A 27,437-nucleotide genomic window follows, 5' to 3' on the forward strand; every position below is an offset into this window, starting at 1 on the left:
GATCTCTGAGTTTAAAATGATGATTTTACCATATTAGTTTTTCTGGGCTGGCCCTATAACCTCATGATTAAGAGAGATGGATCTCATATGGCTGACTGGGTTTCAAATCTCAGCTCTGAAAAATATGCCAGGTGTGTGTACCTCAAAACTCCCAACAGGATGGAACCAGCGGTTAGCATACTGGCTGTCTCGCTGGACTCCCATGTAGTCCACCACGCGGTTCAAGTCCCAGACCCGGTGGCTTAAAACTCACGCCGGGTGCGGGACCCATCAGTTAGCGTAATGGCTATGTTGCTGGACTCCCACGTAGTCGACTGCGGTTCGCGTTGGACCCAGTGGCTTAGAACTCACGCCGGCGCGTGTGCGTGCCTGCCCACGCAAGATCACGAGAGGAGAATGGAGGAGAGGGGATTGCGGTGTGACCATCTCCCTCTCCCCCCCCTCCCGGGGGGTGGTGATTTATCGCTTTCTGTCTCTCTTTGTCTGTCTGTCTGCGGAGCCCATGCGCCCTATGGCAAAAACCTCTGGGGGGCGGGGCGGGGGGGGTGAAGAGAAAGAAAAAATATCCCAACAGAATGGAGGAATGGAGAGGGACTAACAGGATGGAGGAATGGAGAGGGACTACAGAATGATCATGCCCCACCCTCACAGAGCTTTCTTTCTTTCTCTCTTTCTCTCTCTAGAGAGCACATGCACCCTCCAGCAATTGTTTTTTGTTTTTGTTTGTTTTTTGTTTTGTTTTGTTTTGTTTTCTATACTGCTTTGTAAAATATTTATTTAGAGAAAGGTTTTATAAAAGAAAAAGCTCTGAGAGGAGAATGGAAGAGAAGGGCGGTGCTGTGCCCCCACCCCCACCCCCTAGGAGGGATGCTTTGTCACTTTCTTTGTCTCTTTGTCTCTCTCCAGTGAGTGGATGTACCTTGTAACAAATTAAAAGAGAAGAAAAAGAAAGAGAAAGAAAGAGAAAGAAGAAAAAGAAAGAAGAAAGGGAAAGAAGAAAAAGAGAAAGAAAGAAAGAAAGAAAAAAGAAAGAAAAGAAAAGAAAGAAAAAAGAAAGAAAGAAAAGAAAAGAAAGAAAAGAAAAGAAAAAAGAGAGAGAGAGAGAGAAAGAAAAGGAAAGAGGGCATTCTCCATATTGACCTAAAACCACAGCTACAGTAGCTTTTTGGCCTGCTTGACTCGCTTGGCATGGCTCTCTCTCCAACTCTTCTTTTTTTCAGAGTTCGCAAAACCTGTCCCTGCCAGTTTCTATGTGCCCCTAGTTACAGGTCAGCCCCACACCGGAGGGAGGAGCTACTTCCTAGGGTCTCTTCCCAGCACCGTAGAGCCACATCCCAGTGCCCAACTGTGCTGCCCTTCTGGGACCAAAGGAGGACCCTGGTCACTTCATTTTGTGCCACATGAGAGCTCTATCTGGCAGCATGGCCGGTGGACTGGAAAAATGCTTGTCTTGGACTGGATTCACTCTTCTCTGTCTTAAAATGGTGAGTACACCATTCCAGCAACTGCAAATATTTAGGGGAGAAAAAGATTTATTATCTTTCTTTCTCCGTTGTTTAAGGGTTGGAGAATGGGGAGAGAGAAATCAAAGTACTTTTAGATTATACCAAGAGTGTATATGTTTGTGTGTTAGAAATTTAATGTGATATACTATAAAAAGAAAACAAGATTGCATTATATTTTAAGAACAAAGATTTCTGAAAAATCTGTCAGCAGATACTGACCCAGTTCAATAGGCAGATTCAAAGCAAAAAAAATGAAATAGTAATTTGATCCTCCTCTAGCCTCTAAATTCTACTTGGAATTGTTTTGTGGTGGACTTGAGTGCTGGGAATGATTTGCACAGATAAATATTCATGAAGACTGAAAGATTGCTCACGTTAATAAAGGTGGAGTGATTACGTTATTACTGCTCTGATTTGTGCTTTACATTTCCCCAAGTGGTACTTTTCTTTATTGTTCTAATTTTCTGAACTTTCTTTTCTAGGTTGCTTCAGCAAAAACAGGTAAAATTTTCTGACATCCAAGTTTTCCTCCCCATCTTTGCTTTTAATTTCCATTGTTAACTCATGGCTTATCTTGAAATATAGACTCTTTTCCAGAAGAAGAAAGATTCAGCCTTTTTTGAGCACTCACACTGGGTGCTAACCACTTTATCAGGTGCTGGAGAAACCATGAGTGGTAAAACAAATAAATGGACCAATTTAAAAGGCCAGTCCTCCTGAGGCATTCTCATTGAGTACTGTCATGCACAGAGTCCTGTGGTCACGTGTTTTCTCATGCACAATTAGCCATAAGTAAACTTTTATGGGGATCATCATTTTAGTTAAATAAAATTCTAGTTACAAATTTATTAAATAATTATTTTATTTTATTTTATTTATTATTATTACTTTTAAAAAATGTGACCAGAAAATATACAAAAAAAATTTTTTTTAATTTGCCTATGGCAGCCAAAAAAAAAAAGTTACCAGGGAGAGACAGATGGAAAGAGAAAAAGTGAGAAATTGAGTTGCCAAGTCTAGGACTCAAACCACAGGCATTCATGTGGGAGTCCAATGCCCTAACCATCAAACTGTTCACTGACCTCAGTCACAAATATTGAAGAGTTTAATTTACATAATTTTTAAATTTTTCTTCTGGGGAATTAGAGGAGAAAACTAGAAATGATGCACATGACTAAATATTTAAGATTTCCTACTTTAATCAAAAAAGACTTTATACTTCTAATATTGTGCATTTGAAATATAAACAATGGTAACTAGAGCTGAAAATGGACTTTCTCTTAAGAAGAGTTGATCAGGGGCCAGCAGGTGGCATGGTGATTAAGGCGCTGGATTCCCACACGGCCAACTGCAGTCTGAGACCCAGATCTGGTAGCTTGAAAATCATGCTGAGCACTTGTGCGTGCATGCCCAAAATCCCAGAAGGAGAAGAGAGGAGGAAGAATTGCAGTGTGGCCATCTTCCCTGGGATGTGATTTTTCACTTTTCCTCTCACTGTCTCTCTCTGGTAAGCACATGTACTCTATGGCAAAAACTTTAAGAAAAAAAAATTTGATCACTATTTCTCTTGAATAAATGACTGCAGGTAAAACTAATTTCTCTAGCGCTCATAAATTCTTGAGATATAAATTTCCAGAATGGACATTTATGTTTAATGGGGTTTTGATCATCTATAGGAGCCATGTAATAACGATATCACCAATAAACTCTCATAGTGATTTGACATAAATTAGGACAATATTTATTATTTCATCTACACCATAGAAAAGGAAGTGCAATGAAGACAATTTTAAAATTAGATATAGAGGGACCAGCAGTTAGCGTAATAGCCATGTCGCTGGACTCCCACGTAGTTGACTGCGGTTCTAGTCCCGGACCCAGTGGCTTAAACTCATGCCAGGCGTGTGTGTGTGCATGCCCAAGGTCCCAAGAGGAGAAGGGAGGAGAAGGGATTATAAATAAATAAATAAATAAATAAATAAATAAATAAATAATATATAAAATTAGATATAGATATGTGACCTAGCATAAAATGTCATAAAATCCATGCATATATATTAATAGTAGGCTCTTAAAAAGTATTATTCCCTAATTTATTCTTATCTACTTATTCTTCAGAGACCTTCAGGATTGACTGGGAAGCTATGGCAAGGACTGCTGGGCCATGTGCAAAGTGTTTTTTAAATTTTAAAATTTATTTATTTATTTATTTATTTATTTATTTTTGGAGAGGTTTTTGCTGTAGGGCGCGTGCACTCACCAGACAGAGAGAGACAGAGAGACAAAGTGGTTTTTTTAGAACGTGGTGTTTAGGTGGACAGAATCTAGCTCTTCTGTCTTTCACAAGGTCCCAGCACACCCAGGACACACCGGGTCCTTATTACAAGCCTCTCTTTATTCCCCACAGCATCCACGCTATTCAAGGGAAACGATAGACCAGGCTGAGATACTGATAATGCTGTTGATTGAGTCGTGCTGGCTTTTCAATAGATGGGATGTGTTTTATTTATACTGTGTATTAGGTTTCACTTGGGGGTGTGTGTTTTGATTCTCCCTAGGCCTTGGCATTGGCTGTTTATCTGTGTCTAGCCACAAGAGCCTCATGGGCTCATTTGATCTCTTTGAGTTGGGAGAATGCACAGTTACTGAGAATCAAAGGGTTTCATTTTTGACTGATTAGAGTGGTTGGTTGCACATCTAAGAACTACCATTTTCTCTTAGTTTCTTAGTCCAGTAAGTGGGCTAAACATAGACATAAGGAAGAGTAAGAAATAACTACAACTGGGACCAGCAGTTAGCGTAATGGCTATGTCGTTGGACTCCCATGTAGTCGACCGTGGACCCGGAGGCTTAAAACTCATGCCGGGCGCGTGTGCGTACGTGCCCAAGATCCTGAGAGGAGAATGGAGGAGAAGGGATTGCGGCGTGGCCATCCCCCCCAGGGGATGATTTCTCGCTTTCTGTCTCTCTGTTTCTGTCTCTGTCAGGCGAGCGCATGTGCCCTATAGCAAAAACCTCTCAAAAAAAAAAAAAAAAAGAAATAACTACAACTCAGTGGAGCTTACACTTGTCACTCAAGCATCTCATCTCTTGAAGGGAAACACAGAGTGGAGGTATTGATCCTTTTTCTTTGCTGGTGCTGGCCCAGCTTGCCCTGGAACCAACTGTAAAACAGGCAGTCTGTCTCCCCAGCCTATGCTAGCCCCAGACTACTGCTCAGAATCTCAGTCACTGGCACCCCTCCATAGCATCACTGGACAATCTGGCTTTTCTAAACCTATTAAACCTTGTTTGTTTTGGTATGTACGTGCATACACTTTCAAAATGTCCAGACATAATATTTGACTTCATCTTTATAGCGGTCCTAATGCGTGGATACTTTACATCCCAAAGAAATCCTAAGCTGTAGGTGTTATTAATAGTCTGCACTAGGGCCAGTAGGTAGTATGGTGGTTAAGGTGCTAGACACTCCCATATAACCAACCATGGTTTGAGTCCCAGACCTGGTGGCTTGCTTTCTCACTTTTCCTCTCTCTGTGTGTCTTTCTCTGGTCAAATTAAAATAAATGAATAAATAAATAAAATTAAATAAATAATACTTTTAAAAAAATAGTCTGCACTGGGACTAGCAGATGGCATAATGATTATGTCCTTGGATTTCCACATAGTTGACCAAGATTCAAGTTCAGGACCTGGTAACTCAAACCTCATGCCAGGCACATGTACATGCGTGCTCAAGATCCCAAGAGGAAAATGGAGATGGGATTGAGGAGTGGCCATCCCCCTGGGGGGTGATTTCTCACTTTCTATCTCTCTGTCTCTCTGGCGAGTGCATGCACCCTATAGCTAAAATCTCTTTTAAAAATTTGCATTTAATAGTCTACATATTCATAGACTGTTTTTTTTAAAGAATTATTTAATTTAACTTTATTTTAAAATTTTGACCAGAGAGGGACGGAGAGAACACATGTACGTGCGAGAGAGAGAAAGTGAGAAAGCAAGCTGCCAGGTCTGGGACTTGAACTGTAACTGGCCATTTGGGAGTCTAGCCCCTTTAACCACCACATCACCTGCTGGCCCCTTAATAGTCTGTTATTTATTTTTTTAAAGAATTATTTTATTTAACTTTATTTATTATTATCATTATTATTTTCCAGTTTGATCAGAGAGACACAGTGGGAGAGAGAGGAAGTGAGAAAGCAAGCCACCAGGTCCGAGACTTGAACCGTGGTCGGCCATGTGGGAGTCTAGCGCCTTTAACCACCATGCCACTTGCCGGCCCCAATAGTCTGTTATTAATTTCTGCATTTTGTCAGGGAGAAAACTGAGACTAAAAGAGGCTAAATGACTCACACATGTTCATAAACAAAAGTACAATGAATAGCTGAGCCAGGGCTTAAACCCAGGGTTCCCAAGTCCGATCCTTTGCTGCCACACAATCCTGAGCTTAATTCTCCTACTATTGGCTTCCTGTATTGTTCCTTCGAGGCAAATATTCCCTTCCTAGCTCAATTCAATGGAGAAGTTTCATGAAGTCCCAAGGCTCACTGTAGGCCCGTGGGGAGACAGTGTCATGCTAGCCTTGTAAATACCTTTCAAACCACTCCATGAATTCACTCTCGGGTCTCCTATGTCGATGGCTAGTTTGGTTGTCATTTTTCCAGTAAGTTGGTCCATTCCAATGGGCAGGACTGGCTACCATAAGAGATAAGATAAATTGCAAGGACAGAGGAAACAGAAGGAGTTGAGAGACACCAGAAAATGAGAGGGACGAAGGCATACAGTCTATGACAAATACCTGGGGGAGCAGAAGAGGAACACTGGATACAAAAGGGAACCTCTGCTGGGCCTTTCTGCCCTCAGAGGCGAGGAGGAACCCAGGCCTTCCCTGCAGAATCAGCTTTCACTGACGAACGGCTAAGAGAAGGAGGCCTGTGACTCCCCACCCCCAGCATATACAACCATCATCATTTTCTTTCGAAGGCAAAAATGACAAGCCTGGGTGATGTTCAAGGAATGTCTGGCCAGTACACAGTGGAGACTTTGTTCATTTTTCCAGCATAGTTATATCTGAGATGCTGCCAAAGCCTACTCTCTAGGCCATTAGTGTGGAAAGGTCACCTGTATCGTGCACAGAGGGATTTGGCTGGGCAGGGAGAGGGTCAGGAGTGATGCTGGCAAACTGGACCTTTGGATTTACTCTTTCTCCCTGTTTGACCTATAGTTTTGTTTGTTTGTTTCCTTTATTGTTGAATTTGGTACACAATGATTTTACCCAACAAATGGAGTTCATTAAACATAAAAGGCCAAGTGCCAGTATTAAATTTAAACCCCAGCTATTTTCTTTTTTTTTTTAAGAATTATTTAATTCCGTTTGTTATTATTATTTTTTAATTTGACCAGAGAGAGAGAGAGAGATAGAAAGGGAAAAAGAGAAAGCAAGCCACCAGGTCTGGGACTTGAACCACAGTTGATCATGTGAGAATCCAGCACCTTAACCACCATGCCACCTGCCAGCTCCCTAGCTATTTTCTCTTGACTTTTCCTTCCACTTGGGGCTCCTACACCTAGGGCCTTTTTTGTGTCTGTGAATTTTTTTTTTTTTTAGAGAGATTTTTGATGAAGGGTGTATGCACTCGCTAGAGAGACAGTAAGAGACAGAGAAAGAAAGCGAGAAATCATCCCCCATGGGGGTGGCCATGCTGCAATCCCTTCTCCTGTAATCTTGGACATGCACGCATATGCACCTGGCATGAGTTTCAAATCTCCAGGTCCAGGACTTGAAGCACAGACAACCATATGGGAGTCCAGTGCCTTAACCACTATGTCACCTGCTGGCTTCTTGTGTCTGAGGATTTTTTTTTAAGGTTGTTTATTTCCTCCTTGAAAGAAAGACAGACACTTTCTAAAGCATTTTCAAGTCATAATCCACCCTCAGCCTCAGTTGGCCCAAATCACACATGTCCAATATATACAGGAAGGTCCTGGGACTCAAACCTAGGACCTTTCCCACACAAATCCAGTTGTCTTACCACTGCACCACCACCTAGCCCTGTGTCTGTAGGTTTCTGTTCAGTAGTAAGTTTAATTACCATGTTGTATTCCCTGCTTCAAACCACAGTGTAGGAATGCCTTGGGTGAGAATTTATATCCCTTAGCAAACTATGGAGCCAGGCCCATGTGAGGAGGGAACCACAGCATCTTCTAATGCTGAGGCAGATGTTTTGATAGAGAAAGGGAGAACAAGTTTCTTTTTATCTCAATATTTATATATTGAAGAATCTGAAAGTTGTTCCTCTCTGATAATAAAAAGCGCTATGGAGTAATGATAATGAACAACTCAATTCTCCCTCCTTCCCACAAATGCCACTTGAGAAATGTGCAAAACTCGTGAGACAACAGACAATGGATGGAGGCAGGTGGCACAGGTGTGGGACAGGGACGGGAGACCAATGGCAAAGCAGTCTGGGAAATTCACAGAATGCCAAATCAGGGTATAAGTCTCTGGAATAAAGCCCTTCTACAGAAGTTCTTTCCCATAATCACTACCCCCCCCCCTTTTTTAAATTGCTAAAGAGTACATGCACCTGGCTAGGGCAGAGGAAGAGAGAAAGCAACCCTCAGCGTGCATGGTCACACTGCAATCCTTTCTTCTCCGTTTCCCATCCTCTCAGACTTCGGAACACGCATGCACACGTGCCCAACATGTTCCTCAAGCCTCCAGGACCAGAACTTGAAACCACAGGAGATCTGGCTTTCCACAGCAGCGCCTCACTTCCCATTCCTGTTTGATCCTTACAAAAGCATGGAAAGTGCAAATTGCCCCTCAGGCAACTGGAGGAATGTATTTGAACTCCCCCTTCCCTGAATAAGAAGTGAGCTTTATGGCTCTTTTCTGGAGAGTAGTTTTTGTCTTTCTCTTTCTCTTTTTCCTTATATCTGAAGCTCATGGCATGGGAATGATTTAGTTTGACGAGCAAAATGATGACAGAAGTGGTCCTATTGGTATCCTGGCTAATGTACAACCTCAAAATCTCTTTCAGCTCCCGAAATACCCACCATCGATCAGGCGTATTCAAAAATCAGCAACAGCATCACTGTAGAATGGGCTACAGTGCCAGGGGCCACCAGTTACCTCCTCACAGCCAAAGACGGGGACACAGTCATTGAAACCATGGTGGCCAATTCCCCAGGCACTGTGACAGGCCTGAAGGCTGCGACCTTATACCAGATCACCATCAGATCCATTGGTGCTGCAGGAAAAAGCCAGGCCTCGCCTCCAAAGCAGGCAAAGACAGGTAACTAATGTTTGCCTTCCACCAGACATTGGCTTTTGACCTGCTTCGGTTACATCGCTGCTGCAAATGCATAATGTGATTTGTGGTCACGTGAGAGCCCACCATTTGGGGCCCAGAAATGAAAGCCACCAAATGATGTTTTCTTGGGGACTCAGGTATCTGCCAGGGAGGAAGCATTTAAATGCCAGATGCTTTGCTTTAGAGAATAAAGCCTATTTCCAGGCAGTATGCCTGCTTTTTTAAATCTCTGGGGGGGAAAAAATTATTTCTGGGTTTTTTTTGGAGAGGTTTTTGCTCTAGGGCGCGTGCGCTCACTAGAAAGAGAGGGACAGAGAGACAGAAAGCGAGAAATCATCCCCCAGGGCGCAATGGCCATGCCACAACCCCTTCTCCTCCATTCTCCTCAAGAGATCTTGGGCACGCACGCACAAGTGCCCGGCGTGAGTTTAAGCCACCATGTCCGGGACTTGAACCATGGTTGACTACATGGGAGGGAGTCCAGCAACATAGCCATTGCGCTGGTCCCAAAGACTTCTGTTTTTAACCCTGCCACACAAGAAACACATAGAAGAGATTTTGCAGCTCTTTGATCACATGGCATATATGTTAACAGGAAAAAAAACATTTGGAGTGTGACATCAGCATTGCTTGCATTGATTGGGTAAAGTTGTAGCTAGTTGGGATTTCTAAAAAGTAATGTGCAGGGCCAGCCCTGTTGCCTAGTAAAGGGAGTCGGATCCCACATGGCACCATGATTTGAATCCTGGCCCCAGAGACCTGAAAAGCACACCAGGCATGTGTGTGGGTGCCCTTAATCCTGACAGGGTGGAGAAATGGAGAAGAAATTGTGGTGTGATCATGTTCCATTGGAAGGTGCTTTTTTCTTCTCTCTTCCTCTCTCTCTCTCTGGGTGCTTTTTCCTTCTCTCTTCCTCTCTCTTTCTCTCTGGTGAGCACATGTGGCCTCTGGTAATTAAAAAAAAAGTTATCTGCACATTAAAATAATATAAACCAGGCCAACAGATGCTGTGGAGGTTAAGGTAGCTGGATCCCACATGGCCTACCAAGTGGTTCGAGTCCCAAACCTGGCAGCTTGAAAATCACATAGTACATGTATGTGTGCCCCAAATCCCAATAGGAAAATAGAGAAGGGATTGCGGCATGACCATCCCCCTGGCGTGGTGACTTCTCACTTTCTCTGTCTCTCTCTGGTGAGCACATGTGTCTTATAACAAAACTAAACTAAACTAAAATGACCATTGCCCCTGGCGGGTGATTTCTCTTTCTCTGTCTCTCTCTGGTGCTCACGTGTCTTATAGCGAAACTAAACTAAAATTAGATAGACCATGAGGTGGTGTGGAGGTCGGGGTGGCTGAATCCCATATAACCTACTGTGCAGTTCAAGTCCTGGTCTCAGCAGCTTGAGGGACATGCCAAGTGCGTGTGTCCACAATCCGGAGAGGAGGAGGAAGGAGAAGGGACTACAACATGGTCATCGCCGCCAGGGAATAATTTCTCACTTTCCCTCTTCCTCCAACCCCCTCTCTGTCTCTCTCTGGCGAGTACACACACCCTATAGCAAACTTAAAAAGTATAAACCATCGTTTCTCTCATGTATTTATATTAGGATTTTAGAGCTATTTTATCTAATTTTTGACCAACTTCTAGTAGAAAGTCATATGTCATATTTACATATTCCCTATACGCTGTTTCTTTATGTAGTCATTTATAATTAATATATACTTTAAAATAATTATTTATTTTATTTTACTTATTGTTATTAATATTTTTAAATTTGACCAGAAAGAGCTAGAAGGAGGAAGAGGAAGAGGGAAAGTGAGAAAGTAAGCTGCCAGGTCTGGGACTCGAACTACTGTCAGCCATGTGAGAGTCCAGCACCTTAACCACCACGCCACCTGCCGGTCCTGATTAATATGTACTTAAATAGCAATTATTTAATGAAACTCACCATGACTCCTTTTACAAAATAAATATTTATTTATTTAAATTTGCGATAGGGCAGGTATGTTTGCCTGAGAGAGACAGAGAAAGAGAGCGACAGAAAATGAGAAAGCACCTCTGGGGGTGTTGGCCGCACTGTAGTCCCTTCTCCATCTTCCTCTTGGGATTTTGGGCTTGCACACACATGTGCCTGGCATGTTTTCCAAGCCACGGGGTCCAGGGCTAGAACCAAATAGTTGGCTTGTGGTATCCAGCCATCACAAGCTAGCCCACAAGGAATTGTTTATAATCTAGATAATCAACCTCAATTTATTTATGCCTAAATTAAAATTATCCTCTTTTGGACTTCTGTAACCCAAACGTACACATTTTTGTCTTTTTAGTGTTGTCCGCACCGATTCTGGAAGTAAGCTCTCCAAGTCCAGACTCCATTCTTGTGCAGTGGGAAGCCGTATACATGGCAATTGGATTTTCTGTGTCCATTATGCGAGCCAATGGCTTGGGTAGGATATGGAAAGAGAATACTACAAACACCTCCTTGACATTCACTAGTTTAGATGCCGGGACTCTCTATACCATAAAGGCCTACGCGTGGAATGCCAATGGAATCCCTGGGGATGACTCCACCTGCAATCAGAGAACAAGTAAGGACCTCTCGGCTCAGCCTCAGACGATCCTGGCTGTGATTAATGAGGGTGGCTGTGCATTGCAGCCATCAAGAGCAATGTTAAGTGATAAGCACAGAGCAGCTGGCAGCAGCTATTTAAATTCATTAGGAAGTTATTTATAGTGCTTGACTATTCCTCCTCGGTGGTTTAAATGCTTACTGCGTGTATGAAGACACGCTGCTCAGAACACACGGAGCACACCTAGCCCTTTGACTACCAACTCAATCTCGGCATCCCCATTCCTGTCAGGTTTACCAATCACCCCACGTCCCTTCCTGCTTTCTGGCCAATAGTATAAACAAAAAGAATTGGACCAAACAGGAAGTTATTTACTCAGCAGACATCCAGAGAGTGTGTGCTGACTTTGAGTTGGCATTGCTCTAGAGAGATAGCAGCAAACAAAACTAAGATCCTGTTTTCACATGCTCTGTACCATGAGGGAATCAGTGTTTCTGAGCTGTTTTCCGAAGGCCTGAGGCCAACATGGGGCCTCCCCTCACCTCTCCTCCAGGTGTAGGCCGAGTTGCTGGGGCATGTGTGTGCTCTCTCACCGCCGCACCCCAGGGGCATCCTAACTAGGGGATCCTACAGCAGAATAACTGGAATAACGTCTATACTGATCTGCTGGGGTGAGCCAAAAAAAATGAGAGGGAGCAAGGAAAAGGGAGGGGGCGGGAGAGAAAAAGAAAGGGAGAGAGGCTTTTTTCTTCTCTTTAAGGCAGAGTAAGCCATCTGCTGGCAATGCGATCTACACAGATGTCAGACTCTCATCAACCAAATTAACTGTTTCATCCCTTGGGGAGGACCAAAGAAAGGGTAGAAAGAAATGAGAAATGTTCTTTCCAACTTTCCCCAAGTTTGGAGCGGAATGGAATCCTATTGTCTATTGGCCAAGACAGAAATGCAGGGAGAAGAGAAGGGTTTGCCTTTTACGATACTCTTCGAGGGAGAAATCATAGCATGTAGCCCTCAGGGGATTCATGATGAGCGTGGTGGGTCAGGATGTTTGTGACACACACGTCTCCCTGGGTCTTTTCTTAGGCTGGCTTTCTTTCTTTCCTTCCTTTGTTTCCTTCCTTCTCCCTTCTCTCTCCCCTTTCTACAAAAATATATTGAGGTCATGCTATGTGCTGGGCAGAGTTTAGCTGATGGGAATATGAACCCTAATAATGCATGTTCTCTACCCTCAAAGAACTGATCGTGTCCAAGGAGAGATCAATGCATTGATCAAGTTACAGTTCCATGTCACAAGTGCCTTGACTGAAGGGTGCACAGGCACAGTACGGCCCAGAAAGGAGCATCTACCTCCAGCTGTGGAACCAAGAGAGCCATCTCCTAGGGAGGACTGATCTCTTTTTTCTTTTCTTTCTTTCTTTCCTTCTTTCTTTCCTTCTTTCTTCCTTTCTTTCTTTCTTTCTTTCTTTCTTTCTTTCTTTCTTTCTTTCTTTCTTTTTCTTTCTTTCTTTCTTTCTTTCTTTCTTTCTTTCTTTCTTTCTTTCTTTCTTTCTTTCTTTTTTTCTCTCTCTCTTTCTCTCTCTCCTTTCTTTCTCTTTCTCTCTTTCTTTTCTTCTCTTTCTTTCTTTCTTTCTTTCTTTCTTTCTTTCTTTCTTTCTTTCTTTCTTTCTCTCTCTCTCTCTATAGTTGAGATAATGGATATACTGAAAATTATCTGGACTTATTTACTACATACTGTATTCTTTTTTTTTTAAAGAGAGAGAGAAAGAAATATTTTGCTATAGGAGGTGTGTGCTCACCAGAGTGACAGAAAGTGAGAAATCGCCCCCTGGAGAGATGGTTACACCTCGATCTCTTCCCCTCCATTCTCGTATTGGGAGTTTGGGCACACAGGCACACACACCTGGCGTGAGTTTTAAGCTACCAGTTCTAGGACTTAAACCGTGGTCGACTACGTGGGAGTTCAGCAATATAACCGTCACGCCATCTGGTCCCTCCTTTTTTAAAAAATAATTATTTCTTTATTTAATTTTGTGATTATTATTTATTTCTTAATTTGACCAGAATGAGACAGAGAGAGAGAGACAGGGAAAATTAGAAAACAAGTCACAGGTCGTGGATTCAAACTGTAGTTGGTCACGTGGGGAGTCCATCACACTCAACCACACCACCTGCTGGCCCCGAGGACTGATTTCTTAAACCCTTCTCCTTCATTAGTTTCCCCATGTTTTAAAAAGTTTTAAAGTTTTGGGGGCCAGCAGATGGTGTACTGTTATGTCTCTGGACTCCCACTTGGCTAACCACAGTTCGAGTCCTGGATCCGGTGGCTTCAAAATGCCAGGTGTGTTTGTGTGGGTGTGCTCAAAATCCCGAGAGGAGAATGGAGAAGCGATTGCAGCATATCCATCCTGGGGGGGGGGGGATTTCTCACTTTCCCTCTCACTGTCTTTGTCTCTCTCTCTGGTGAGTGCATATGCCCTAAGGCAAAGGCCTCTTTAAAAAAAAAGTTCGAGTTTCGATTTGGCCTCTGTACTAGCTTGCTGGGACTGCTGTATTTAAGTCCCCTACACTGGAAGGCTTCAGCCACAGCATTTCATTATTTTGTGGTTGTGGAGGATATTACGTGTCAAATGAAGGGATTGGCAAGGTTGGTTCCTTCTGATGGCTGTAAGGGTCTGTTCTAGGCCTTTCTTCTTCACTTACAGATGCCACCTTCATGTTCACAAGGCACATGGATATGCCCTATATGTGTATATCTGCATCCTTTCTTCTTGTAAGGGCATCAGTCACATTGGATTAGGGTCCACCCGAATCACACTCCTCTTAATTATGCCAGTTACGACCTTATTTCCAAATAAGGTCACATTTTTGAGTACTAAGCATTAGAACCTCAGCATATTAATTTGGGGGAGGGGCTCAATTCAACCCATAACATACTCCCACTTCTCTACCTATTTTTCCTACTTTCCCCATTCTCCATGTGGGAAAATCAGGTTGTCCTAAAACACCACAGGCTACTCCTGCCAGTCTTGGGCCCAGCAGTACCCCAAAGCAGGCTCTACCTCTGCAGGCAAGCCAGCCACACAGAGGGGAGGGGCAACATCCAGACGGCCTGTGGGAGGGACCAGCAGATGCTTGCCTTGTACAGAATGCATCACATCCGTGTTTTGGAGCAGGCCTTCCTTGTTTACCCCAGACATGCCTAGAGGAACCTAGTCTCTGTTCATAGCCTGTCCAAGCGGTTTTCTTTTCTTTTCTTTTTTTTTTTTTTGGAGAGGTTTTTGCTATAGGGCACATGCGCTTGCCAGGCAGAGAGACAGAGAGACAGAAAGCAAGAAATCACCCCCCAGTAGGGATGGCTATACCGCGATCCTTTTTCCTCTATTCTCTCAGGATCTTGGGCATGCACGCACACGTGCCCGGTGTGAGTTTAAGCCACTGGGTCCAGGACTCGAACTGCGGTCAACTACATGGGAGTCCAGTGACATGGCCATTACGCTAACTGCTGGTCCCCCAAGCAGTAGTTTTCTAAGGCCTGCAGAGTGGTCTTTACTATAGCACAGATTCCAAAGGAGAACTGAGGCCAATTTCTCTCCTCCCCATCCCACAATGACACCTCTGCAAATTTTTAATGGGATATCCCTGAGAAAAGGAGGCATATTTATAAGAAGATAGGGGAAGGGGCAGTAGGTGTCATGGAGGTTGAGATGCTAGACTCTCACATGGCCGACTATGGTTTGAGTCCCAAACCCAGTGGCTTGCTTTTTCACTTTCTTTCTCTTTCTTTCACTTTCTTTCTCTCTGTCTGTCTGCCTTTCTCTGGTGAGCATACGTGCCCTATAATGGATTAAAAATATAATAATAATCAATCAAATTAAATGGATAATTCTCTAAAAAAAAGAAGATAAGGGCAAGTGTTATGGAGACACTAGAAAGGCTACTTAAATGTGTAATCATCACACTTAATATTTTCCTTCCTTCCCTTAGGTTTAAAATGGAAAGGCTGCTCCTCTAGAAACAACTATAGAATGACCTAAAAGTTATTGCAATAACAGTTTTAACAGGTGCCTACAGTAAAGAAGGGATATGTTTAGCTTCATCAATCACTAATAGAGAAACTATTCGACCTATCATTTAATAATAATATGCCTATGAGGTCCTTTTCGTCCTTCACATTTAAAATTTTATTTCCTTCTATTAACTACTTGTCAAACAGGGTACTCATTCACTCATTCAAAATACACATTTTTTAGTATCGATGTGTTAGGCACTGATCTTATTAGATCCATTTTATGGACAAGAATGAAATTAAATAACAAGAAGATTAAACATTGGGTCATCAGAAAAGTCATGATGTATTTTTTTATGCAAAAGTGTGTCATGGCTTTTCCTATGCCCCAATAATATGGCCACAGTCACACAGCTAATCATGAGTGTGTGGTTAATGGCAGATGTGTTTCCATTCACAGGTATCCGGAATCCCAATTCCATGCCTTGAACATAATTATCAACTACGGGGGCACCTTATCCTTTGAGTTCTTCAATGCCATTAGACCAAATCCTACTTAGGTTCTTGAAGCTACTACAAAATATTAATTGTTTTTTTCAAAAATCTAGGTCCTCGTGCCCCTGCCAACATTCGAGTCTCTTTTGATAGTGGGACTCTGAAAGCCTCTGTTTCTTGGGCACCAACAGAAGGAGCTTTCAACTATACTGTGATGGCCTTGAGTGACTCTTCGGAGTTGAGCTGCAGTACAACTTTTATTTCCTGCACCATCTCTTCCCTCCAGTGTGGAACTGAGTACTTGATTTCAGTTTCAGCAAGGAACGATGCTGGATCTAGCAGATCATCTTCAGCAGTGACCCTGAAAACTGGTATGTAAACCAGAGTGAGATGGCAAGCCACAGTGAAGCCATAAGGCAATAGATAATCCCTAACGATGTTCCAGAACACTCTGGAAGAAGTAAAAATAAAAGACTGGTCTAGGGGCCAGCAGGTGGCATAGTGGTTATGAGCTCTAGACTCCCACATGGAACTGACCACGGTTCGAGTCCCAAACCTGGAAGCTTACTTTCTCACTTTCCTTCTCTCTTTCTCTCTAGCTCTGTCCCTCTCTGGTCAAATTAAGATAAGTAAATAAAGAAAGTTAAATTGAAAAAAAAAAATTCTGAAAAACAACAACAACAGACTAGTCTAAAGGAAAACATTGAGTTAGATAGTCTGATGATCCCCCCCGTTGATTCTAATGTGCAGTCAGGGTTGAGCGCCACCAAAATTGTCCTGTGCTGATCCTGGATAAATGAGACATTGGCTTAATATAGAAAAATGCAATACTAACAAGGCAACCCATGCCTACTTCTGTCATTGTCTACCATGTATTGTGTGAGGTGAATTTTAGGACACTTGAGAAAGTCTCCTTAACTTGCACTGACTTGTACATGCTATTGGATCTGTTCCTTGTTCATAGCATAGAGCAGCTGAACTCACTGCTCTAGGTGCTTCCTGGAGGACGTAATGGGCATGAGCATGGACGGCTGCAGTAAGGAGACCTTTCCATGCACCCAGGTCCCCAGAAAGACCATCCCATCCTAGCTATGTGAGCTTGGGCAATTCATTTAACCTCTTTGAGCCTCAGTTTCCTCAGTTGTAAAAATGATGATTATTGTTAGAGGACAGAGGAAAATGCTAATAAAAAACGCAGTGGATGATGGTTATATATTTATCTCTCTCCACAGTCTTGAAATATTCACTATTCCACTCAGGTCAGACTGGTTTTAATGCCAAATGAACATTTTGTTTGTTTTTGTAGAGGTTTTTGCCTTAGGGCATGTGTGCTTGTCAGAGAGACAGAGAGGACCAGTGAGTGGGAAAGTGAGAAATCACCCCCCAGGGAGGACGACCACACTGCAATCCCTTCTTCTTCATTCTCCTTCCAGGATCTTGGGCATGCACACACGCACACACACAGGGCATGAGTTTCAAGCCACCAGGTCCAGAACTAGAACCACAGTCAGCCATGTGGGAGTCTGGTGACGTAACTGCTATGCCATCACTGGTCCCATTTGTCTTTTTTTAAAATTTGCCAGAGGTCATGTGTGCTTGCTGGAAAGAGAGAAAGGTGAGAAAACAACCCCAATGGGGAATGCTCATGGAACAATCTCTTCTCTTCCATTTCTCTATCTTTTTGAGCTTTTGGGCATGCACACACACCCATGCCTGGACTGTCTCTCAGTCCACCAGGTCCCAGACTTAAATCATGCAGTCAGCCATGTGGGATCGAGCCTCTAACCACCACAACCCTAGCTGGCCCAAACAAATATCTTTCAACAAATACTCTAACAATGAAAAATCCCTATATTTTAAAATGATTATCAAACTCTTATGGCTCATTATTTCAAGCAACACTTCATATAACAAGATAATTTGGATAGGTCATTGGAGTTTGTTGTAGTGGTTTGTGCCTGATAACATAGTCTTGGTTTTATATTAAAAACAAAACAAAACAAAACAAAAACAAAAACAATTAGTACTTCTGGTTTTGCAGTGTGTTGTACCAAATTGATCTGTTACGAAGAGTTGCTAATTTGGGTTATCTTGAATCTTGAATAACTGCAAAGATACAAAGAAAATCTCCTGCCGTAGTCTCACAGGTACTTACTGATTGTTTCCTAGTTGCTTGTGCACCTGGAAGAGTGACAATCCAAGAAGACCCCCCTGGCCACCTATCTGTGACTTGGTCCAATGTAGAGTTGGGGGATTACTATGTGGCCTTCGTGAAGAGCGATGATGGCTTGGAAGTACACTGTAACACATCCCTCACCCAGTGCAATTTCCTATCTGAGTGTGGCTTCACCTACTTTATTAGTGTTTTTGCCTATAACAAAGCTGGGCAGAGTCCTCTGGGAGATGTATTCAATTATACCACAGGTAAGTCACTTTTCATACTTATAAAGGGAATGCTGAGATTGTTCAACTCAGCCGTAGTTGTTCTTACTGTGGTGCCACCTAGGAGTCATTCTAGGGCCACGGATGGAAAGTGGATCTCTTGTTTCACATTCTTTCTAGAGTAGGAACTTCTGGCTTGGTGGGCTCAACCTTAACAAGAATACAAGGTTTAGGAGTGGATAGGGGAAAGGATGTATCTGTTCAACTCTCATCCGAGAAATTGAACCCTCCTCAAGTTCTACTCAGCGCTCAGGCCTGCGCTAGATGGTGAAGGCAATGCAGTCCCTCATTTCAGTTCACTCTTTCTCTGAGATCAGGAAAAGGGAGACGCCACCTCCAAGATGTCACATGGTGTGGAGAGCTTTGGAATAGGAAACCTGGATTTAAGATCTAATTTCACCACTGAGTCATTCGTACACAGGGGATAATGACGTCCACATTGCTAGTCCCTTAGGCTTCTCCACTGTAAAAGAGGGCATGTAACAATCAAAGGCCTTCGTATATGATAAAGCACAAGGCAAATATTTTGATGACATTGTCATTACTGTGACTATTATTTTCCTCTTCTCGGCCTGGATCTTGTACAGGGCAGAGATTATGTTTTATTTCTTTTCATTCTCAGTGCTTGTCATAGTGTGACCAACATATGGAAGATAGTCCGTTTTTGAAGAATGGATGGACTGAGTGACTTAAAATTCTTCATATGTATTTACAAATAAAAATCCTCTCATATAATTATATAGAAATACCAGCTGGATTATAATTTTACCAGGATGAGGAATGTAAATAATTGGTGCTTTGGGAATTCGGAGTAAGAGGCTATAAGGTCTCAAGAACACGAGAGGTCCTTCCAGAGGGTGTGGCCTTCAAGTACCTCTTTAAGGATGGGTAGAACAGATGTACAAGAGACGAGAGAAACTCCAAGCTGAGTTCGACATCTGTCAGTGGGATTCTTTAGGCTTTCACTAAAGTATGAAGAAATATGCTTTCCCGCCTCCTGCTTGCTGGGGTCTAGTGTCAGGAAAGACTGACAGGATCTGGGAGGTTGGTCTCCGTATGATTTTGCCACGCAGAAGAGAGAAAAGGCTTTCTAGCAGGAGAGTCAGCAGTCCTAAAAGCCTAGAGAAATGAGAACATATGTGGGGTGGGGACTTGGAGTCTGGTGTGGCAGCGGGTGGGGGGAGGAGCAGCTGAACATACAGCTTATGGTGACCCGGAATGTCGTGCAGGATTTATTCACTGTGCAGGGAGGGCTGGGTGAGATTGGATCTGGACAGCGCTGTAGGAGGTCTGCAGCAGCTTAGGAGGGCAGTGCAGAGGCTGTGGCCGGGGGCGGTCAGGACTCGATGTCCTTATGGGGGTGTTGCTCGCATACTGCCCTCTGTCCGCTCTGCTCCTGCTTTCAGCTCCCTGTTGTCCTAGTGACATTAACCCCGTGTTGGTGTCCAGTGACAGAGTGGAGATTGTCTGGTCTCCTGTCCGTGGGGCCGAGCTCTATGAAACCAAAGCAGTAGACGGGTACAACGTGGTGGAGTGCAACGACACGGCCCCCGCTTGCACACTCTCCGCTCTCGAGTGTGGCACCAAGTACAACATCACGGTGTACTCGTTCAGTGTGGTCCGTGGCAGCAACACGTCCTGTACTTCGCGGTTCGTAACCACAGGTACCGTACGGTCATGATTTCGTTCGGTCCAGCTCTGCGCCCCGGGGTGGGCACTCAGCAAGACCTTTACAAGATTAAATCCCTGCCAGCCCCCTGGCCTAGTGGTCAAGGGAGCCGGATCCCATTTGGCCTCCTGTGCTGTTCAAATCCCAGCTCGGTAACTTGAAAAACATTCTGGGCAAGTGTGTGTGTGTGTCTGAAATTCCAACAGGATGAAAAACAAGAAGGGATTGCAGTGTGAACGTACCCTGTTGGAGGGTGATTTTTCCATCTCTCTCTCTCTTTCTCACACACGCTCTCACAAAAAAAAAAAAAAAAAAAAAAAAAGTTTAATCCCATGGACAGCTCTTGGTGGGGACCACTAAGGCCCTTGTTGTACTAGAGAGGCAAAGAAAGGCCCAAAAGAGGAAGGTAGAGAAAAAAAGAAAAGAAAAGAAAAGGAAGACGGGGGCCAGCAGTTAGCGTAATGGCTATGTCGCTGGACTCCCACGTAGTCGACCATGGTTCAAGTCCCGGACCCGGTGGCTTAAACTCACGCCGGGCACGTGTACGTGCGTGCCCAAGATTCTGAGAGGAGAATGGAGGAGGAGAGATTGCGGCGTGGCCATCCCCTCTGGGGGGTGATTTCTCACTTGCTATCTCTCTGTCTCTCTCTCTCTGTCCGGCGAGCGCATGCCCCCTATAGCAAAAACCTCTCAAAAAAAAAAAAAATAAAAATAAAAGAAAAGGAAGACAATGGGGAGATTGGAAGGATTTGCAAGGAATTACCTCAACCGTTCAGTTCCTCTGCCTTTGAGGGGCCTGCCCGGAATCACACTACCAAGGTGTGCAAATGCTGGTCTTACGCTACTGATGCTTTGAGAGTTCAAAATGCTCTTTAACATTTTCCAGTTAGTCCAACACTCTAGGAACCCGATGCTCTAGGTCAGCATCGACCCTTCTCCACACAAAGGCTCTATTAATGTGGCCTATGTGCATGGTATGATTGAAAATTATGATGACCTCATCTGGGGGGAAATATCAGTTTAGACCAAGTGGCACGTGTGATATTTTTGACTCATGCTGTTTCAGTTAATAATCTAATATGTCTTAGCTCCTTGTAGTCCTGAAATAAAAAGTGTTTCAAAGGATGCATTCTCCATGATTAACGTGCACTGGCGACCTACGAATGAGGATGCGACTTACACGGTGACTGCCCAGGGGGAGAAAGGGCTGTATCGGTGCAGCAGCACGGGAGAGTCTTGTACCATGGGGGCCTTGCCCTGCGGCTCTCTGTTCTCTGTCACTGCTGTGGCTGAAACGCAGGCCGGACAGAGTCTGCCCAGCTACAGCGTGCCCCTGGAAACAGGTATGGAGCTCCCAGCCTGCATTTTGACTTCGATAGCATTCTGTTTTTAAAACACAAACTTTCTTATTTAATCTACCCTTGGTGTGGCAGAAATATATTGAATTCAGAGGCTTTTAAAAGAATCCTCATAGGGGCCAGCAGGTAGCATGTCTGGTTAAGGTGCCAGACTCCCACATGGCCAACTGTGGTTCAAGTCCCCGATGTGGTGGTTTTCTTTCTCACTCTCCTTCTCTTTCTCTCTCTGGTCAAATTGAAGAATAATAAGTAAATAAATATTTAATAAAGAACCCACCATTGGGCTGGCAGGGGGCATTGTAGTTAAGGCACTGGATTCCCACATGACCAATACGGTTCGAGTCCCAGACCTGGAGGCTTGCTTTCTCACTTTCTGTCTTTCTTCCTCTCTCTCTCTCGGGACCACACGTGCCCTGTAGCAAACTTTAAAATGATAATAATAATTAATAAAATGAATAATTATTTTTTTAAAAGTTTAAAAATAGTCTATCTTAGAAAATAAGATTTTAAACATTTTATAGATTCTGAAAAACTATCCAGCCAAGTCATCATGTGCTGGTTGATGCTTAAAAATATCATCTAAAGGGTCCAGCCAAGTCATCATGTGCTGGTTGATGCTGCTACTTGACAGGCTGAGGCTACATGGGAGGCCCAGGTTCAATTCCCCACACAACCTAAAATCTGGTGTGCCTATAGTCCCAGCTACCTGAGAGGCTAAAGCAGGAGGATCACAATATATATTGAGGCCCCGACTTACAAAATAATAATTACAAGACTCCTGTATATTCCTACATTGATATCAAAGGAGAAATACATCAACTCTGCAAAGCACTAATTGGAATTCATATTTTCCCATGATATAATCTAGCAAAACGGTTTGCTAGCAATCAAATGAGCTGATTTATCATTTATTTCTTTGGTTTAGTCCTCTCAAATCATTCTCAAAAAATACTTTTGGAGTTTCAATTTCGTAATGGGCAAAAGGGAGATAAAGGTCCCACAGGGTGCTTGTACTGAGTTAATGGGTGCTACTAAGCACTTTGCCTAGGGCCTGATGCATAATAAGAGCTCCACAGGAGAAAAGCGCTATTGCTCCATAGCAGTGTGTGTGAGTGAAATGTACCGAGTTACCAAAAGAGTGGACTTTATTTCCCTTATATACAGTGATAGATGTGCCACAGCATAGAAACAACACTGAATGCACACCAACAGCCTAGGTACCTTATGTCCTGTATAATGGATGCTTGAATAATTGAGTGGTATCTTAGGCGACTGAGAAATCAGGTCTTGGGGCCAGTAGGCGGTGTGGTGGTTAAGGCATTAGACTCCCACGTGACTGACCGTGGTTTGAGTTCTGGACCTGGTGGCTTTTTTTTCACTTTGCCTCTCTCTCTCTCTGGTGAGCACATGTGTCCTATAAAAGATAATAATAATAATAATAATAAATTAAATAAATAAATCATTTTAAAAAGAAAGCAAGTCTTTGTATCAGTGATGTACTGTATGATGAAATGCATGAGAAAGACAAAATACGTTTCATTGTAAAGGCTATGAAATGTTGTATCGGGAGAAGTGAATGCACTTGCTTTGAAATTCACAGCTGCGATTGTTCAAGTTGGGGGACAATTGTTCAAGTTGGGATTTATTTCTTATTCCAAAAGAACTTAGAGCCTCAACCTTACCCACAGTGAGTGAGTGCTCTGTGTTTTTGGAGAAAGCACTTAGGATATACAGATGCGGTACCATGGTACAGTGAGAATAAACAAGAGGACATTTTAAATTCACCATGAAAAGCTCGAGAAATTTAGAACATTGAGTAACACACAGGTCATTTTTCAATGATAACCTTCGATGGAAACAAATCTCCAACTTTTTTTCTTTTCCCCATTTAAGTGCCGTGCTGTCCTGCCGGTCTGACAGTAACTCAGGTCACACAATCAGTCGTCAACGTGAGCTGGACTATTGGGACAGTGGCCCAAACCTATGTGACAGTTTTGGAGTCACAGACTGGACAGTCAAAGTGTCAGACCCATCAAAACCACTGTCTCCTGGGATGCGTTGCGTGTGGCGTCAATTACTCAGTGGCAATAAAAGCAATTAGTGCCACTGGGCTGACTGCGGACTGCGCCCACCAAAGTTACTCCTCTAGTAAGTAAGTTCTCAACTCCACCTCTCGAGTATTGATAGGACTTGCCTTTTCTAAATGCAGGCAGAAGCCCTTCCGTCTTTAAAAAAGCTGCAATTCCACCTGACTGGGATTATAATTTCAGATTACTTTTCTACAGTGTCTACAGTTTTTCCCTTGCCTTAGACCCTCCAGGCTTCAGAGGCTTCCGTTGGCAGCTGGGGCTTTAACGCCCCAGGTAACAAGGTTCACATATACTTTTTTGGAGAGATGACACCATTTTAAATTATATTTTAAATGATGTAACTACCTGCAGCACAGAGTAACAGAGAGCCTGGCAGAATTTTCAGAGAGAAAATCAGATCATGTATTCTGTTTGGTTTGAAATTTTTCTTTTTTTTCCCCCGTTAGTTTTGATATATGGTATATGCACTCACCAGAGAGAGAGAGAGAGAGAGAGAGAGAGAGAATGAGAAATCACCCCTCACACCGCAATTCCTTCTCCTCCAGTCTCCTCTCGGGATTCTGGGCACGAACACACACACCCGAGGTGATTTTCAAGCCACCAGGTCTGGACTCAAACTGCACTGTTGGTTGTGCAATATCCAGATCCTCAAGCTCCATGCCACCTGCTTGCCCTGGAATTTTCCCTTTTTATTGTTGGGCTACAATCTCTGTCTTCTAAGCCACTCCAGCTTCTATGGTTCCTTACTGCAACAGGCCAAGAGCGCAGGCGTGTCTACTTGACAGTGTGTACCTTCTTCACCCATGCCAAGCTCAACACCGGGGAAGGTAAAAAGCCATGCAGGGTTAGCAAGTAATTCCTGCATGATTCTAATCCACTGAAGTGGCTGTTTGGAGCACTTTTTTGAAAAAATTCCTGAGGACATCCCCCAGGCTTACAGAGGAAAAGTGCAATGATCAGTTAGTTGTGTCTGCCAGAACATGAGATGAAAGACTTGAAATATAATTTTGGAAACCCAGAAGTACTAAAAAGCCTTCAACTGGGAGTCTAAATTAGACATGACTTCTTCTAAGCAATCTTGCCTTATTTTCTCTGATTCTATCTCTCTGTTGGTAAGAAAAATTATGAATAATAATATCTTCCTAGCTTATCCCCCAAAGTTGTCTTGAGAATCAAAAATCATAATGTGCATTTATAACATACTGTGCATATATGAATTGGATTATACTTCCTTTTTTTTTTTTTTTTTTTTTTATTCAACTTTTCTGTAGCGCACATGCCCTCACTGGAGAGAGAGAGACAGAAAAAGTGAAAAAGCACCCCCTAGGGGGATGGCCATGCCACAATCTCTTCTCCATTCTCCATTTGGGACTTTGGGCATGCGCACACACATGCCTGTCATGTTTTTCAAGCTGCTAGGTCCAGGACTTGAACCTCAAAGTTGGCCATGTGGGATCCAACTGCCTCAGCCACCATGCCACTGACTGGTCCATGAACTCATTTATTCTTTCTTTTAGTCCATTATCTTTTATTAGATTTGCTGCCTAACTTCTCACCATGATAACCAGTTCTGAGAAGATGGTCTATTGCTTATCTTCACACCTAAAAAAAATTTTTTAAAGAAAAAAACAAGTGAACCTGATTATGTATAATAATTTTTAAAAATTATATAATGACATTTTTGTTTTTGCTAACTGACACTTGTGACTTGCTCAAGATATATAGAAAAGGGGGGGGGGAACCCACAAAACAATGACCTAAGCAGTTCGCATGGATGGAGTGTGGACCAGTAATTGTGGTCGCTAGCCAGTTATGTAATGGGCTCCTCCTAAGGTGGCCTGCCACCTTATGACTTTTGGTTTTTTTTGGAGAGGTTTTTGCTATAGGGCGCATGCGCTCGCCAGACAGACAGAGACAGACAGAGAGACAGAAAGCGAGAAATCACCCCCCAGGGTGGATGGCCACACCACAATCCCATCTCCTTCATTCTCCTCTCGGGATCTTGGGCACGCATGCACACGCACCCAGCATGAGGTTTTTTTTTTTTAATTAATTATTTATTTATTTCCATTTGTTACTGTTAGTTTCTTTTTTTTTATTTGACGAGAGAGAGAGAGAGAGAAAGGGAAAGTGAGAAAGCAAGCCACTAAGTCCGGGACTTGAACTATGGTTGGCCATGTGGGAATCCAGCGCCCCTATCCACCACACCACCTGCTGGTCCCAGCGTGAGTTTTAAGCCACCAGGTCCAGGACGCGAACCGCAGTCAACTACATGGAAGTCCAGAGACATAGCCATTACGCTAACTGCTGGTCCCATGATTATGATTTTTTTAAAAATCATAAAAAATTATGTTTTTTTCCATCAAAGATGAATATCATTATTTATATTTAAACTTAATCCCACTAAAATCAAATGAAACTAGGGCATTATGAGGGTTCTTGACAAGGATTCTGGACACTTGACCCGTAATTTGAGTCATGCACAATGGTGTCTATATCTGCCAAGTACAGACCTTTCGTCACTGGTCTGTATGCAAAATGTAGGGGGTCAGAAGGTGGCATAGTGGTTAGAGCATGGGACTGCACATGGCTAACTGCAGATCAAGTCCTGCACATGGTAGCTTGCTTTCTCACATTCTCTCTCTCTGGTGAACACATGTGCCCTATAGCAAATTAAATAATAATAATAATAATAAATAAAATAAATCTTTAAAAATTTTATATCTCACATCATCCTCACATGTTTCTGATCTTGTAACCCACCATAGAAAAAATTCAAGTGCCCCTTCTAATCTTGCTCTAATCTAAACAGTGATTAATCATATTATTTAGAATTGTTTACTTATATTTTTTCTTGTAGCAATATAGAAATGTTCATGTGATGGTAGAATTAGAAACCTTGATTAAATTAATTAATTTTGCATGCTAGAGGGCTTACGTGTATGCACGAATGAGAGAGAGAGAGAGAGAAAGGAGAGAGGGAGAGAGAGAGGAGAGAGAGGAGAGAGAAAGGAGAAGCAGCTCCCCAACAGAGCACGGACATGGCACAGTCTTTTTTCCTGCTAATCCTCGTGCTGTCAGGATCTTGAACACATGCTTGCACACCCGTCCTGTCTTTTGAGTCTCCAGGACTCAAACTCTGGGGGCTAGCACATGGTGCAGCAGTGATGTCGCTGGACTCCCACATGGCCAACCGTGCTTTGAGTCCACGGCTCAAACTCTGATCAACCATGTGAGATCTGGCTTCCTCTGTGCAGAACTTAATCTCTGCATTAGGGAGATGGCCCTTTATTTTACTTATGATTGACAGTGTGTGTATGTACTTGAGAGGGGCAGGGAGAGAGAGAGAGAAACAGAGAGACCTTGACTGGGTCTGGTTGGTCACACCATCACTCTCTTCCCCTAGTTTTTCAGCTCATCAGTATCTTGGATGCTCCAGGTCGACGAGGCCAGGCATCTGAACCTGTAGTTGGCCCTGTGACTTCCAGCACTGTAGTTTAGTCTGCTACTGAACATGGCCACCGTGTTAGACCAGAATAAATGTTCTCTTTGTTTGTGGGTTTTTATTCTGCAGGTGCCTGCTGCCCTTTAGGGGTGAAATTATATAGGCTGGGCCCTAATGGCATTCGGATCTACTGGCAGGCCTCCAGGGGTTCTGCCAATTACAGCACCGACCTGTATGGCTCCAAAGGCATTTTCACATGTGCTCCAAGTGCTGGTCTCAGCTTCTGTGATGTCACTGAGATACCCTGTGGGGATGTGTACACTGTGATGGTCTCACCAGTCTCTGAAACAGGACGGAAGCTTACTTTTTGTCCAAAAAAAATATATTCAGGTAAAGTAAGATATGACTCTGTTTTAAACTAACCCTCAACTCAGATCTGTGAACTAAGCCTCAAAGCAATCACACTTACTTGCTATGTATGAAGGTCTAAGACAGGGTGAAAATTCTTCATGCTGCAAGTGGATTCTGGCTGACAGAGACCC

At 43.2% G+C, this 27,437-nt stretch overlaps 1 protein-coding gene across 1 annotated transcript in view; it reads left to right on the forward strand.

Annotated features, from left to right (window-relative positions):
* Positions 1-1,318: 1,318 nt before the first annotated feature.
* The window catches only part of FNDC7 (fibronectin type III domain containing 7), a 40,969-nt gene continuing 14,850 nt past the window's right edge, over positions 1,319-27,437 (forward strand). Inside the window, exons 1-10 of the mRNA XM_027772275.1 lie at positions 1,319-1,484; positions 1,988-2,006; positions 8,549-8,803; positions 11,148-11,408; positions 16,005-16,262; positions 18,061-18,315; positions 19,740-19,997; positions 21,091-21,345; positions 23,254-23,508; positions 27,025-27,285. Of these exons, the coding sequence (XP_027628076.1) occupies positions 1,401-1,484; positions 1,988-2,006; positions 8,549-8,803; positions 11,148-11,408; positions 16,005-16,262; positions 18,061-18,315; positions 19,740-19,997; positions 21,091-21,345; positions 23,254-23,508; positions 27,025-27,285 (2,161 nt within the window). The 5' untranslated portion in view covers positions 1,319-1,400. The remainder of the gene's footprint in view (positions 1,485-1,987; positions 2,007-8,548; positions 8,804-11,147; positions 11,409-16,004; positions 16,263-18,060; positions 18,316-19,739; positions 19,998-21,090; positions 21,346-23,253; positions 23,509-27,024; positions 27,286-27,437) is intronic.

Source organism: Tupaia chinensis, unplaced genomic scaffold (assembly GCF_000334495.1).
Source record: "Tupaia chinensis unplaced genomic scaffold, TupChi_1.0 Scaffold000270_1, whole genome shotgun sequence".
NCBI classification, from domain to species: Eukaryota; Metazoa; Chordata; class Mammalia; order Scandentia; family Tupaiidae; genus Tupaia; species Tupaia belangeri.